Source organism: Eleutherodactylus coqui, chromosome 7, assembly GCF_035609145.1.
Source record: "Eleutherodactylus coqui strain aEleCoq1 chromosome 7, aEleCoq1.hap1, whole genome shotgun sequence".
In the NCBI taxonomy this organism is placed as follows: domain Eukaryota; kingdom Metazoa; phylum Chordata; class Amphibia; order Anura; family Eleutherodactylidae; genus Eleutherodactylus; species Eleutherodactylus coqui.
The window spans coordinates 219,389,275-219,404,598 of NC_089843.1; the positions used below are offsets into that span (position 1 = coordinate 219,389,275).

Genomic DNA, 15,324 nt, shown 5'->3' on the forward strand with positions numbered 1-15,324 from the left:
AGGCCATAGCAGGCAGTGCCCCGCTTACACCAGGCCATAGCAGGCAGTGCTCCGCTTACACCAGGCCATAGCAGGCAGTGCCCCGCTTACACCAGGCCATAGCAGGCAGTGCCCCGCTTACACCAGGACATAGCAGGCAGTGCCCCGCTTACACCAGGACATAGCAGGCAGTGCCCCGCTTACACCAGGACATAGCAGGCAGTGCCCCGCTTACACCAGGACATAGCAGGCAGTGCCCCGCTTACACCAGGACATAGCAGGCAGTGCCCCGCTTACACCAGGACATAGCAGGCAGTGCCCCGCTTACACCAGGACATAGCAGGCAGTGCCCCGCTTACACCAGGACATAGCAGGCAGTGCCCCGCTTACACCAGGACATAGCAGGCAGTGCCCCGCTTACACCTGGCCCACACATGACTGCTCCAGAGGACCAGCAAACACTGACAAGGAGCTCCCTTGGCTGAGTGAAGCCCCCCACCCGGCCAGCACAACCAACCCCACCTGTGAAGCTGAACCTTTAAGAAACAGCAGGTCCCATCAGCAAGCTCTAATATGGCCCAAAGCGGCCAGTGAAGGCGTAACACAAACCACAACACACTGCATGGTGTGCACCCCATGCGAAAAATACACAGCCTGTCAACAGCGTGACCCAGTAGGGGGACCCTGAACAGGACAGGGCAGCAAGGGAAGCTATTTTGCTTACCTGCTCCTTTCTCCTCACCGGTCTTCTCTGTTTTCTTAAGACGGCTCTTCAACTCCAGCAGAGCTCACGCCTTACCAGCGCCTGCCTTTGCACAGGGAGGGGATGTGGACCGCCCGAAAGAAAGAAATGGGGAGCTCTATGGCTGGCGGGTCCTAGTGCCCTTAGGTTCAGCCAGCCATCAATTCCAGCAGAGCACTCACCCCAAACATCGCCTGCCCTGCGCAGGGAGGGCATGCTGATCCGGACAAAAAGGGGGGGGGGGGGCTTTTTGGCTTGTGGGACACACGCAGGAGTACCTGGGTGGTCCTGCTTTTTCTTCTAAAGGGGACCAGGCAGACAACAGAGGGATTGCTCTAATTCTGTTCACCTCCTCGGCTGGGTTAAAAGGGAGCGTTAAACCTCCCCGTTAGCCCTGGCCCATCCATTCAGCCCTTGTGGGCGAGACCGTCCACCTCCTACAGGCACTAAGCTAAAACTGATTAGCCGGGTGTCGGCAAGGAGGGATATAACCAGCAGACGGAGCTAACACTTTGTGCTTAGTGTCGCCTCCTAGTGGCAGCAGTTATATCCCACGGTCTTTTCTGTGTCCCCCAATGAAATAGGAAATACTGAGTGCAGATGCAACTGATTGATTTTTTTCTTCCATCTAGCAGAGTTCTTTACCTGCGGTGTTAGCAGTGGGTAGGGGACATTTGACTGGATCACTACTGACCTGATTGGGCAGGCATGTAATAATGTTCTACATAATGACTCACATGATCTGGTCTTTTATGTAGGAATAACAGTGATCCAGCCAATATTCTATTGGATACTACGCTCCTTCTATCTCACCCTCACAGGGATCTCTGCTCCCGGGTGGTGGACCTCTCACTCTGAGGAGGTTGTGTCTCCAATTTGTCTTGTTAGTCTTTTTTGCTCAAATACATTTTAATTCCATCAAAAAGAGTTATTTTTTAGGGTCTCTTTCCTGTGAATCTACTTGTATCTTTCTATGGAAGCGTTGTGTAGCTTCATGTGTGAGCCCGGCCTTCAGCTTGGTGCTGAAGCAGCACATGTACTCATCGCGGCCGTGCAGGATTAAAGGGAAACACTCTGAGGGTCAGCGTTGTGCCGCTGGTGTAAATCAAGCCATTACTTTTTACACTTTAGAGGTTTGTGTGATTGGGGTTCAAATATAAGAAAGATTGAAGACATGAATGCAGCAAAATGAAAAAAAAAGGAAAAAAAATTAAAAAAACAAAACAAAAACAAACACACGCACACACGCACGCACGCACGCACGCACGCGCACACAATAAAAAAGGTCAGGGCAAGCCCATCTACTTACATTTTCCACATTGATATTAGCCTTTGCACTAGTCTCCATGAACTTGATTCCATATTCAAGAGCCAACTTAAAAAAAGAAGAGGCAGTTAACCAGTTAGATGCCCGCAGTGTGAGCTCTCTAGGGTAACATAAGCCCGGATGGCAGAGCAAGGAAGATAATAAATAAGAATAATCTTTATTTGTATAGCGCCAACGTATTCCGCAGCGCTTGCGAGGCACATGGGGAACACAATATGAAATTTACAGACATTACAAAAGTTACATGTGGTATTCGATTATTTAGAAAGAGAAGGGGTGGAGGCGATACAGAAGGTACAGGGGCAGGTGGTGGAGCAAGGGGGAACACAGCAAAGCGACGATAACATAAGGGGTGGGGATAGTACAGGAGGTACGGGGCAGGAAGGGTACATGATAGGCAAAAGTGGAAAGCCATAGGGAGGGGCAGGGGGCATATTGTGGGGGTGGGGGACTAGATCAGGAGGATTGGTATGACTCTCTGGGGAGGTGCGTTCTTAAGGCTCGTCTGAAGTTCTGCGAGTCGGGGATTGGCCGGATGTTTCCGGGTAGAGCGTTCCATAGGATGGGCGCTGCTCTAGAGAAGCCCTGGAGGTGAGCATGCGAGGTTCATATTAGAAGGGTGTTTAGTCTGAGTGAGTTGGCAGAGCGCGCGGGATGGGTGGTGCACTGACTGGAGGGAGGCGATGTACGTTGGTGTCGTGCCATGGGGAACTTAGTGGGTGAGGGCGATTAGTTTGAATTGAGTTGTGTAGTGGACGGGCAGCCAATGCAGCGGCTGGCATCGTGCAGAGGCATCTGAGAAGCGACTGGATAAAAAGAAGAGCCTCGCTGCCATGTTTAGTATGGATTGGAGAGGGGAGAATCTGGTGTGGGAAAGGCCGACGAGCAGGGAGTTGCAGTAGTCAAGTCGGGAGTGGACGAGGGAGACAACAAGTGTCTTTAGTGTGTCTGTTATGAGGAACGGACGTATTTTAGCAATATTCCTGAGGTGTAGGTGGGCATGTTCGGGCCAGAGATTGGCTAGAAAACTGCTAAACTGCATGAAAAATCATTGAAGATTTTTCACTGGCCATTCCAGATTCCCCTCCTGTGCCCAATCCATGATGCTCCATGTGCGGACCTTCCGCTTTGTGGGAGTTGTAAAGCTCCAGCCATGACTCCGGCACTACGTGTCCTATAGTTCACCGATATTAGTTCGGTGCCGATATTACATCTACAGCATGTACATGTATGCTCTGTAGTGTCAGTGTGGACTGCGCACTGAGCGGTGCAGATTTGGCGCACAGCTTCCTCTCCAGATTTGCTGTTCATCTGCTGCAAAAAAAATTTGCAGCAAACTGCATGTGTGAACCCAGGGCTCTACTGGAAATGAAAGGTAATCTGAAAGCGGTCGTACCACAATTGCAAGTTATCCTCTAGCCATAGGATTGGAGATAACTTGTGAGACCCCTGCCGATCTTGAGAATGGGACTCCCATGTCCCCCTCTGCTGGTCACTGTGGGGGTTGCTTCTCCCTAAGCAGTGATGTCACTGCGAATGCAGCGCTGGCCGAATACGCAGTCATTCATTTCAATGGGGCTGACAGAAAAAGCGAAGCAGTACCTGCTGCAGTACCTCCGCAGTCTCATTGAAAGTGCATGGAGCGCTCCCATTCAGTCTTCTCCTCAACAGGGTTGCAGTAAGCCCACAGTGAGGAGGAGAGCAGACAAGAAACCCCCATTCTTGAGATCGGTGGGGCCTCAGCAGTGATGGGGATGAACCACAACTGCAAGCTATCCCCTCCTAAGTAATTCATGGCAAAGATTTTTTTTTGCCGTTTTTAAAATGAAATAAAAAGTAGTGATAATTTTTCTTTTGCCACATATAGAAGAGAAGCGAATATCAGAGATGTGTCCACAATATAATTGGGAAGAGAGCCCCCCTATCACTATGGTATAACAGGGCTGCTCAGTGGTCTTGGGGTATTCTGGAATCGGTTTCGCTCGCACTCTCCTACCTTCTCTCCCTTCTCCTTAGAAACTTGCCGTTTCTCGTTGACGTCACACTTGTTGCCAAGAATCATTTTTTCGACGTCCGCTGAGGCGTGCTGTAAGAGAACACATCAAGCGTTACCTTGTATGCAGAACTAAGACTCAGCCCTATTCTCAAGGAGTCATGCGCCCGGCTTTGGTCTGCTGGAGTGATCAGCAATTAACCCCTTGAGTGGCGGGTTTCCTACCACCCTGTCGTGCCCACCAGGGCAGGTTTTTTTAAAATGGTCTAATGATTGAATTTCAACTAATTTTGCAGTTGCGTCTCAAGAGCCATAACTTTTTCATTTTTCCATTGACATGGCCATGTGAGGGCTTGTTTTTTGCGGGACAAGTTGTGATTTTTTAAACAGGGGGGAGGAAAAAAAGAAAAAAAGGGGCCATGTCATGAAGGGGTTAAATAATGTATTAACTTCCTTCTCTGGGTCATTACGACGCATGGATACAACATGTGTGATTGTATTTTAGATTTTTTACAAAGTAAAGGGAGACAAGTGTTTTTATTATTTTTTTTTATAAATTTTTTTTTTTTTTTATTTAATTTTCTTTTTCCCTTTAGGGGACTTCCACAGGGACCCATCAGGACCCCCTGATCACATTCCGGGGGTCCGATGGTGACAGCCCTTTACATGCTGCAGTGACAGCCCTTTACATGCTGCAGTCACATAGACTGCAGCATGCAAAGGGTTAACACGGCAGAGATCGGAGGTTTTCTCTGATCTCTGCTGTAAGAGCTGGTACCTAGCTGTCCTCTGACAGCTAACAACCAGCTCTCCCTGCCACAGAGACCATCGGCTTGCTTCTGACAAGCCGATGGTCTCTATGGCAACCTGTAAACAAACCAGGAGATTGCCGGCATATCGGCAATATCTTCTGCTGGTTTTTCAAAGCCCTTGCTTTGTTCTCTGTGGGACTGTGCAGGCAGAGCACACTGCCACAGCTTGTGGTATTGTGCTCTGCAGCTCCCATAGTGATACATAGCCCGGAAATCTTCCGGGCTATATCACTATCGGCAGTGGAGCTTGTCCCGGAAAATTTCCGGTCGTGCCACTCAAGGGGTTAAACGTTATCCAGGGTTAATCCTAAACTGAATGTGACATTATATATTGGGAATCCTGTAATCTAGGGCGTCCATCTGTAATATACTAGCTGGGGGTACAGCTGGCAGCACTCCTCCATAAAGGAGGACGCACATTTATCTCATGTCCAGATAGAAATGGCTCATCCCTTTTCTTCAGCGGCGCAGGAACAAGATTTTAAACATCTGATCCACTTTGCTACTACTGTAAATGCCACAGATGTTCTGTGCTGAGTCCTGCCTCTTGTGAACATGCCCTAAAGTGCGGATTGGAACTCAGAAAACATTAAAATCTTCCTTTATTGAAGGCTTCTTAAAAGGGGTTGTCCCATGGCAAATATTGTTTATAGTTAAATCCACAAATTCCGCCCAGAAATTTTAAACATTTTTGTACTTCTTTAAAAAAAAAATTCTTAGTCACCAGATATTCCAGAACTAGAGTCAGAAGAGCGCCACCTGCTGTCTCTATTCTGTGTCCACCTGAATGAATTGGTCCCTGGTGGTCACACATGGTCTTGCTCCTCTCTCTGCTCCTCTGGGTATTTGGAGGGATCCTTGTTGTCATGAGCGGCAGCTTCTGAACCTTCCACATCTCCTCTGCTTGACAGGAGAGTGAAACAGCATCCCCACCATGGATCAGCATCTCTTCTGACATCAGAGAAGCTGCAGCAACTTCAGTAGCAGCCGCTCTGCACCAGGGATCCCTTCACATACCTAGCGGAGCAGACAAAAGCGACACCACCCTGGAAAAAATGACAGAGGTGAATACGGAATAATAACAGCAGGTGGCGCTATTCTAACATAAGTCCTGGAATACATGGGAAAAGAAAGTGTAAAAACAAAAATGTGTGTAATTATGGACTTGATTTAACTAGAAACAATATTTGTCATTGGAAAACCCTTTTAAAACCCCAATAAAATCCAGACATAAATGGAACCTATGCGATTCAGGACCATAACTTATCAGAAAATGGCAAAAAAAAATAAAAAAAAAAAATTGGCGATTTTTGCTATTTTTCCATCTCCATTTTTCAAAAGCCATAACTTTTTTATTTTTCCGTCGACGCGGCCGTATAAGGGCTTGTTTTTTGCGTGGCGAACTGTAGTTTTTATCGGTGCCACTTTTGGGTACATAGACTATATCGTAAAACTTTTATTATTTTTTTTATGATAACAGGGAGAGAAAACGCATCAATTCTGACAGTTTTTTTTTTTTACAGCGTTAATCATGCAGCATAAATGATACACCAAATTTTTTCTGCGGGTCGGTACGGTTACAACGATACCAAAATTGTTATATATTTTTTAGGTTTTTACACTTTTTTGCAATAAAAACCCTTTTTTTGGAAATCTTTTTTTTTCTCTATAGCTGCATTCAAAGTCCTGCCACATTTTTATTTTTCTATGTACGGAGCTCTATGAGGGCTTATTTTTTGCGAGACGAGCTGTAGTTTTTGTTGGTTCCATTTGGGGAATGTATGGCTTTTTCTTTTCTTTTTTTTTACACTATTTGAGTCCCTCTGAGGGACTTGCAGCACTGTGCCTATGATCGCTGCTCTGCCATGCCTTATCGCTTATACAGCGATCATAGGCAATACAGGACGCCAGTGCCTGGCGTCCTGTTGCCATGGTGACAGGCCGGGCTCTCGCAATGACATCTCCGATGTCCCCCCGCTGTTGCAGCGGGATCATATGTGATCTCGCGCTATCCCCAGGACGTACCGGTACGTCCTGTTGCGGGAAGTACCAGGCTCCCAGGACTAGAATAAGCGATCAGGGCGCCTCTGAAAAGGTCATAAAACCGCTAAACTGACAGAGAACAGAATTGTGTAAGAAATCAGAACAGGGGAGTCCACATGTGTGTAAGAGGAGGGCCGAGCATCAAATACAAGCTGATGGATACAGTGGGGTCATACAGGTACAAGACACCTGGATGTAACATTACAACAAGGACACAACTGCAGAAAAAGGGGGAAGGGGTCAAATCAGCAGATAAGCCGGTGTGGTGCTACAGATACAAGAGTAGCCCACCTAGATGCAATCAATATTGTTAACGGATCAGCAAGTAATGTCGCTGCAGGGCAATATAATCACATTTACACGTGATGAGAACATATCCCAAGTCAGGTGCAGTCAGGCGGGGAAAAGGAGTGAAGCAGCACGCGTATCGCCAATGATCGCAGAGCGCCATAATGGCACAGACCAGGAGCATCACTTGTAGGTACCAGCTGCGTTATACAGCGGTGGTACACTGCAGTAATAGCTGGTATTGAAGGTGATTCAATTCAGCTGTGTAATCCCTTAGATGCCAGAATCAATACTGAGAAGTGGTATTTAAGTGGTTAGTGCATGTAGAAAGCTCCGTCAGAGATTAACAGTGGCATCCAGGCTTGTCATGGCAGACAATGTACAGTAATAATACACTGCAATACAAAAGTACTGCAGTATATTATATGAGAAATCAGAATATATAAGTGTGCATAAAAAAAATTTCAATTAGTAAAACTGAATCAATAAATACATTAATATATATATCTGTATATCCACAACTGTAATGTTCCGTACAATAAAGCGAATGCATTACTTTACACTGCACTGTGGAACTAATAAAAGAGATACATTTTAACAACAACCTTTAAAAGAAAAAAAAAAAAAGAGGCTACGTCCTTAAAGGGGTTGTCCCGAGGCAGCAAGTGGGTCTATACACTTCTGTATGGCCATATTAATGCACTTTGTAATGTACATTGTGCATTAATTATGAGCCATACAGAAGTTATAAAAAGTTTTATACTTACCTGCTCCGTTGCTGGCGTCCTCGTCTCCATGGTGCCGACTAATTTTCGCCCTCCGATGGCCAAATTAGCCGCGCTTGCGCAGTCCGGGTCTTCTTCTTTTCTGAATGGGGCTCCGTGTAGCTCTGACCCCCTCACGTGCCGATTCCAGCCAATCAGGAGGCTGGAATCGGCAATGGACCGCACAGAAGCCCTGCGGTCCATGAAGACAGAGGATCCCGGCGGCCATCTTCAGCAGGTGAGTATGAAGACGCCGGACCGCCGGGATTAAGGTAAGCGCTGTGCGGGTGGTTTTTTTAACCCCTGCATCGGGGTTGTCTCGCGCCGAACGGGGGGGGGGGGGGGGGGGGGGTTTAAAAAAAAAAAAAAACCCGTTTCGGCGCGGGACAACCCCTTTAAGGGTTAGTGTGAGAACAAGGCCGCCGAACAGGTTGTATTCCAAATCAGGGATCCTGCAGCAAAATCTGCCCTCTGTGCCTGTCTGGCATCCGTGGGTACCTGTAATTTCTTGTCTTCTGTACTGTGGTGGTCCGGCTGGCGAGCTGTCAGACATGCGCAGTATAATTTTTCTTCAAATGTTGATCTTTCCCGCGCCATTCCTAGGAAATGACGCGGGTCCCGTGACCTTTCTGCAATGTCAATTGTGGATGGGCTGCGGTCGGATGGCTTCTATTGATTTCAATGAAAACCGTCCGTGCGGAGCCTGCATGACAATGGAGCATGCTAAGAAATTCCTCCACAAGTGGATCACAAATCGCTGTGCTCCATTGGTTTGAATTGGCGCAGAATGCCACAAATAGTCTGCGCGGGAGACGATTTCGGATTCCACAATTCAAAGGGGGCCTCATGCACAACTGGCAGCAATTACTAAAAAGTGTGAACTACCTGTTGTCCAACTTCGCTTGGTCTTGTCTAGTGAAATCATTAGTTTGTTTGGTCAGTATGAACTAGTAATTTACTGATTACCCAACATTTCTGGGATGACTGCTTTATCTTATGCAAATCCCAATTAATATTAGGAGCACGTACCTCTTCAATATTTCGGATCCAGTTTTTTATGTTGTCGAAAGACTTTTCATTGGTTATATCGTATACCAACATAATGCCCTGCAATACAAAGGAGAACACCCGACTCAGATCAATGAACAATCCATAAGTGTGGGAATATGGTTACATAAGATAGGAGGGTCCACAGAAGAAGGGATCCAGCAGCACTCAAATTAACCCCCTCAGGGGAGGTGGAAAAAACGCAAGTCACAAACAAGTCAGAGCCTCCAGACTCAATAGACAATCCAAAGTAATGCAAAGAGTGGCAGCATGGAGGGATTACCGTATATACTCGAGTATTAGCGGACCCGAGTATAAGCCGAGACAATAAGCTTCACCACAAAAAACTGGGAAAACTTATTGACTAGAGTATATACTAGGTAAAAAAAAAACCCTCCATACTCCCCTCCCAGCCGGCGTCTGTGTCTGTGCAACAAGCTGCTTGAATTCTCCCCGCTGTCATTCCCCACCGTCCTCTCTGCTCGGCTCGGTCAGTGCTGTGTAAGTAAGCGCTGTGATTGGATTGAGCGCCAGCCAATCACAGCTGGCACTCGATCCAATCACAGCGCTTACTTACACAGCACTGACGGCAGGGGATTTGAAAGCCGAGCAAGGAGAATTCTAAGGCAGCTTGATTGGCTGTGAATGATCGAGCACCGGCTATGATTGGCTGACGCTCCATCCAATCACAGCTCTTACTTACAAAGCACTGATGGCGGGGAATGGCAGAGCCGAGAAAGAGGACAGTGGGGGATGACAGCGGAGAGAATTCAAGCAGCCTGCCGCACCGCCACCGGAGACAGACGCCGGCTGGGAGGGGAGTATGGAGGTTTTTTTAAGCCCTTCTTGACTCGAGTATAAACCGAGGGGGGCTTCTTCAGCACAAAAAAAAAGGTTCTGAAAATCTAGGCTTATACTCAAGTATATACAGTAAGTAAAATCCTAAAAAATCTTTATTGTTCCATGTTCATTCCATAAAACAAGAAGGCAAGCAACGTCTCAGCCCAAATGTTGCCTGCTTTCTTGTTTTTTTGGCACATTAAGGGCTCTTTTATACGAGCGTATATCAGTCGCGCTTTCACAGTCGGCCGGTATACGCTGCCCATCTGATGCATTGGTCTACAATACATCAGTTCAGATGGGCATATTCTTGTGGCGTAAAAACATCCGGCCCTCAAAGACAGCGCATACGGTGGCGCATTCCGGTTGGGTGTTTTTAGGTCAGCAGAAAAGATAATTCAGGAACTACCTTTCGGCCAGAATACAGCGGCGACTCCCATAGACTCCTATGGGAGCCTATGACAGCTGCCGAAAAAGGTCAACTGCTAAACTCCCACCCCGTTCCCTCCTTCTCTCCCCCCCTTGCCAGCTGTTTGCAATGCAAGGGGGTGGGACAGGAGTCATTTAGCACACTAGCTCCCGCCCCTGCCCCTGGCGAGAGTCGGCGAGTGGGCAGAAAGGGGGAGGTAGTTTACCAGTGCTAAACTGTCTCCCCCCGCTCGATGGTATCCTGGCCTCAGTGTATACTCGCTGGACACAGGCACACAAACGGGAGATGCAGCCGTGACTTGGTCATGGCTGCCTCTTGTTCACGTGATTTTCGGGTGCGCGGTGGCTGTGACAGAGCCGACCGAAAATCGCCTACACTTGTGTGAAAGAGCCCCAAGACACAGCAAAGATTAGAAGGGAACCAATAACACATTTAGACTAAACTCACTAGATTATCCTCAATATACGGCAGTATGCAGAACACGTTCATCTGCTGCCATTGGGTCACATGGACCACGCTTCATCCTAAAATACCGGACCCTAGTAGAATCCTTGTGAAACAGGGACCAAGGGGGTCTCCGGTTCAGGCATTTGAGATAGAACCCCATAATGGAAACCCTCAGCATCTGCAGGAATGTTGTGTGAACGCTCCCTACCTTCACACAGGCGAGCTCGATATGGAGCCACGAATCCCACCCCCCTCCATGTGAAATCCTCATGGTTGAGAGACGTTTTCATGGCAAAGCAGCCCCGTATCACCTAGAACGTGGCGCCATGCTGCCGCCCGCCCCATTGTAGGCAACCGCTGCAATGTGAGAGCGCCCCAAAGATAGAACACGCCGCGATTTGTTTCCTGCACAGCATCACCACGCAGAAAAGCATCGCTCATGTGTTTGACCCCATTCATGTATGTGCGAGATTCGTGCGTCTGTGTGAAGGCGGACTTACGACAAAAAACACACGAGCGCGTATTTCTCTCATAATTACGGCCGTATAACGGGACAAAACAAAACCCCCAATTTCAAAAGGGGTTCATTGGTTTCAGTTTCATCATTGGGGTTTCTTGGCCAAGAAAAGATAGAACATGCCCGATAATCCTGCATGTAGCGAATATATTGTGCAAGGGGAAAAAAAAAAAAATTGTTCAGAAACTAAACGGTTCGCTGTCCTGCAGCCATACTAGAGGAGGCAGGTCACTTCCCTGAATAGATTTCATATCTACTTCTATAATGCGCCATTGTTTACCATTGCTCCTCTGTAATACGCAGTCGTAATAGTTCGGAATCTTTCTTGTCCAGCTGTGTCCCTAGATGTGAAAACCGCAAGAAGAGTTAGCGTCACACGTGTAACATTGTATCACACGTATGTCTGCAGCATGGGAACAAGTAGCAGAAATTCATTCTTTAACAAAAAGTTACTAAATACGAATTCAAAAAGAACATTTCAGAAAACAATATGGAAGAAAAACAGAAACAAAGCAGCACAGATGAGAAAACGTCACCGCATGTTCCAATCTCACCCATAGGTAGCATGCACCCAGGTGGGAGCCCGCAGCCGAATCCAACCCTGTGCCCAGCCGCCGTCCATGCCTACCTGCTTCTGTCCTCCTCTTCCTGTACTGCGGATGGTCCTACGGCGAGCCGGCACACGCGCGCAGAACAGTTTTTCTTTTATACTCCTGCTTTTCCCGCGGCCCGCCCTTAATGTCCATTGCTGGGCTGCGGGTCAGAAGGCTCCAACTGACTTCAATAGAAGCCATCCATGCGGGAACCGCAGTACAATGAATCCCGCTGCAATTTTTCATCCACAAACGGAAACCGCACTTGGTTTCCGCTCGTGTGTGTGCGGAATCATTTTACCATAGCATACTATGGAGGGCGATTGCTGCGGATCCGCAGTGCGGGCGTCAGACCCGGATTTCGTAGCTAAAATCCCCCCGTGTGCATGAGGCCATACAGCTGTGATCTGCTACAGACTTCCATGCAGAGCCCCTCTGTGCACACCTGTCCCAACTACCCCACCCAGGTACAGCCCCCCCGATAAGGCTATGCCGCCCTGCAGGAACGGGGGGGACATCCCAACACCAAACCATCTTCTATCTGACAGGTAGAGCCGATGAGGATGCAGATTCCTCCCTGCAAGTAGAATTAGGACCTTTCAAGTGGAGAATAAAACCTACAAGGAAGTCCAATATCCTGAACACAGTCTCATTAACCCCTTAACGACATGGCCGATTTTGGGCTTAATGACAAAAGCCATAACTTTTTATTCTGTCGACATGGCCATACGAGGGCTGGTTTTTTGTGTAGTTTTTACTGGTACCATTTTGGGGTACATATAATGCATTGTACAACTCTCTTTTACAGTGAACTGGTCGCCATCTTTGGCTACGTTTTTTTTTTTTTTTTAAACTTTCTTCACTATTTTTATTTATTTTATACATTTTTTATGTCCTTGTAGGAAAATTGAACCCATGATGATCATACGATTGCTAGGATAATACACTGCAGTACGGCTGTACTGCATTGTATCATCACTATTGCTAGCATTCACATGCCATGGTGAACCCGGACGACAGACAACGGGGTTTTGGATCTTTATTAAAGTTGTTGTCAACAGTCCGGTGTGAGTTACAATATGGCAGCCACTAAATCCAATCCTACTATTACCAATGCAAAGATCAAGAGAGGAGGGGCTGTGACTGTAACAAGCGGGGGCGCCCTCTACATCTAGAGGAAAGAAGGTTTCTACACCAAGATAGAAGAGGGTTCTTTACTGTAAGAGCAGTGAGACTGTGGAACTCTCTCCTGAGGACGGGGTGATGGTGATACGATAAGAGTACAAGGGGGGTTACAATGTTACATGTTATATTACTGATCACTCAGGAGGGTCGGGGATCCGGGGATTATTCCGATTGACAGATTGGACACAAGAAGGAATTTTCCCCCTTAAATGGGGAAAATTGGCTTCTCCCTCTACTATCATAGAGCTTCCTGCCTTATTTAGTTGCTGCCGTTTCTTCATTGTACGGGGCTACTAAAAAAAGAAATTGGCTTCTAGAAAATGTGGAAAGTGAAAAAGTATTCTTGATCTCGCTGAAATACTTACGTTTTTAGGATATGTCTGTATGGCTAAGGCCGGCTGCACACGGCAGGGCTGGATCCTGCATGCGAAATCCAGCCCTGGGAGCAGCGGCGTGCATGCGTACCTGCTGTCTTCTGGCCCCATCTGCGGACGGTCCGGCACGGCGAGCTCTTGGACACGCGCAGTGCAGATTTAAAAAAAAATATATATATTTTTAAACTCCTGCTTTTCTCACGGAATCCGCGACCTTTGCTGCAATGTGATTAGGGAAGAGCCGGATCAGACAGCTCTCATTGACTTCAATGGAAGGAATCTGCAGAAAAAAAGTGGAGCATGCTGGGATTTTTCTGCAAGTGTGCAGGAAGAATCAAGGGAGCCATTTGCTGCGGATCCGCGGTGCGGAAGCCCGCCGGCCGTGACTTCCACAGCAAATATCCGTCCGTGGGCAGGAGGCCTAAGTTACAAATGTTCTGTGTGAACAGCAGCCACGTTCTCCGCAGCTACGGGCATCGCTGGAACGTTCCCTTTGCATTAACAATCAGTGTTCTGATCTGTCTTGCCCCGCGGGCGCTCAAGTGATGCAGTGTTGCTGCTCTATAACATGGAGTGTCTGTTTCTCCTATAGTAACCCTATGGATTGGCTGACCATGGAAATCACTGCGCAAACCCCACAACTGCTTTAGAAAATAGGACACATACGTGGCACAGGTTGGCACTGCCCGTTACGGGCTACTACTGGGGTAAACAGGGCACTTCAGAACTACTTACCATATCTGTAGCTTAATTTTCTTGCCATCTAGTTCTATAGTCCGGATTTTAAAATCAATACCTGTGGTAAGAAGATAAAGTGTTAATGAAGACATAGATCAGATGTGGCTACCGATACAAGACCCGCCATGTGCGCGGCACCATGGTTGTTCAACGATCGCTGGATCCTGCGAATTTGGATGTGAACCGTTCCGTGTAAACACGGCCAAGATGATAATGGTCCACTTCCTCATGCCACGCAAGCATGGAACCATCGTTGGCTCGTTTGGTTTAAGGACCGTTCTCTCAGTTGTTCTCATTGAGGCTCTCGTATGTGCGGCACGCAATGACACTGTACTGGCTGCGTGACGCTCATCGCCATCTACTATCTTCATGTGTAGTACATGTGTGTAATATGCGCCAAGATAGTAGATGTCGTGATTTTCTTGGATGTGTATTACATGCAATCCATACAAGCGCCTATATCAGATTGCATTACACTGCAAGACCCGGGCGCAGAACACGCTGTGCCGAGCCGGTGTGAGCCGCGCCTCTATGTGAACGACCTGCGAGCGAACGATCTGCCCTGTATAAACAAGAGCTCTGAGAGATCGCTCCGTGGAGAAGCCCCCCAAGATTAATCTGGCTTCCCTTCCTCTTGTGGGGTGCGCTCCAGTCCGGCCAAGCAGTAATGGGACCACATACTGCCTTTGAACAGCGCCGTGCAGTCCTTCTATTTGCAGTTACACTGTGCCAGACGGGCATTACAACCGCCAGCGTCTACGCATAGTTGTGCCATATATCCTTCCGCCTAAAGGAAAGATGTGCGCGGCGACAGAGAACGCAGAATATACCCATTTCATAATGATCTCCACACTACCGAAACCAGCAAAAAGCGCAACTCACAAATAACACCCACAGGATGGCTGAGGCCTGGAAGCAGGATGTGATCGCATGTATCTGGCAGGGGTCACAGCTCGCTCCTTACGTCTTCCCATGCAGCGAGCGGTCTGCCACCGCTGCGCCGTTACATCCTCCGTTCTCATCGGCAGGTCTCCATAGCTCTTCCTGCTGACAGTGCAGCTACTGAGGAAGTGCCCTCTGTGCATCGTAACCACCCAGTATTACATGCACAGGGGCGGACCCAAGAGCGTACAGCGGAGGAAGTCTAAAGTAGAGGCTTCTATCCGGCAGTTGGGGCCGCCGGCTCTGCCGACACGTCTGCTTTA

The 15,324-nt window shown here is 47.9% G+C and overlaps 1 protein-coding gene across 1 annotated transcript in view; it reads right to left on the bottom strand.

Moving 5' to 3' along the window:
* Window positions 1-15,324, bottom strand: part of RAB8A (RAB8A, member RAS oncogene family) — a 35,393-nt gene that overhangs the window by 11,729 nt on the left and 8,340 nt on the right. Inside the window, exons 2-6 of the mRNA XM_066574405.1 lie at window positions 14,117-14,177; window positions 11,510-11,570; window positions 8,978-9,055; window positions 4,045-4,134; window positions 2,031-2,096 (exon numbers count right to left, since the gene is read on the bottom strand). Coding sequence (XP_066430502.1) covers window positions 2,031-2,096; window positions 4,045-4,134; window positions 8,978-9,055; window positions 11,510-11,570; window positions 14,117-14,177 — 356 coding nt within the window. The remainder of the gene's footprint in view (window positions 1-2,030; window positions 2,097-4,044; window positions 4,135-8,977; window positions 9,056-11,509; window positions 11,571-14,116; window positions 14,178-15,324) is intronic.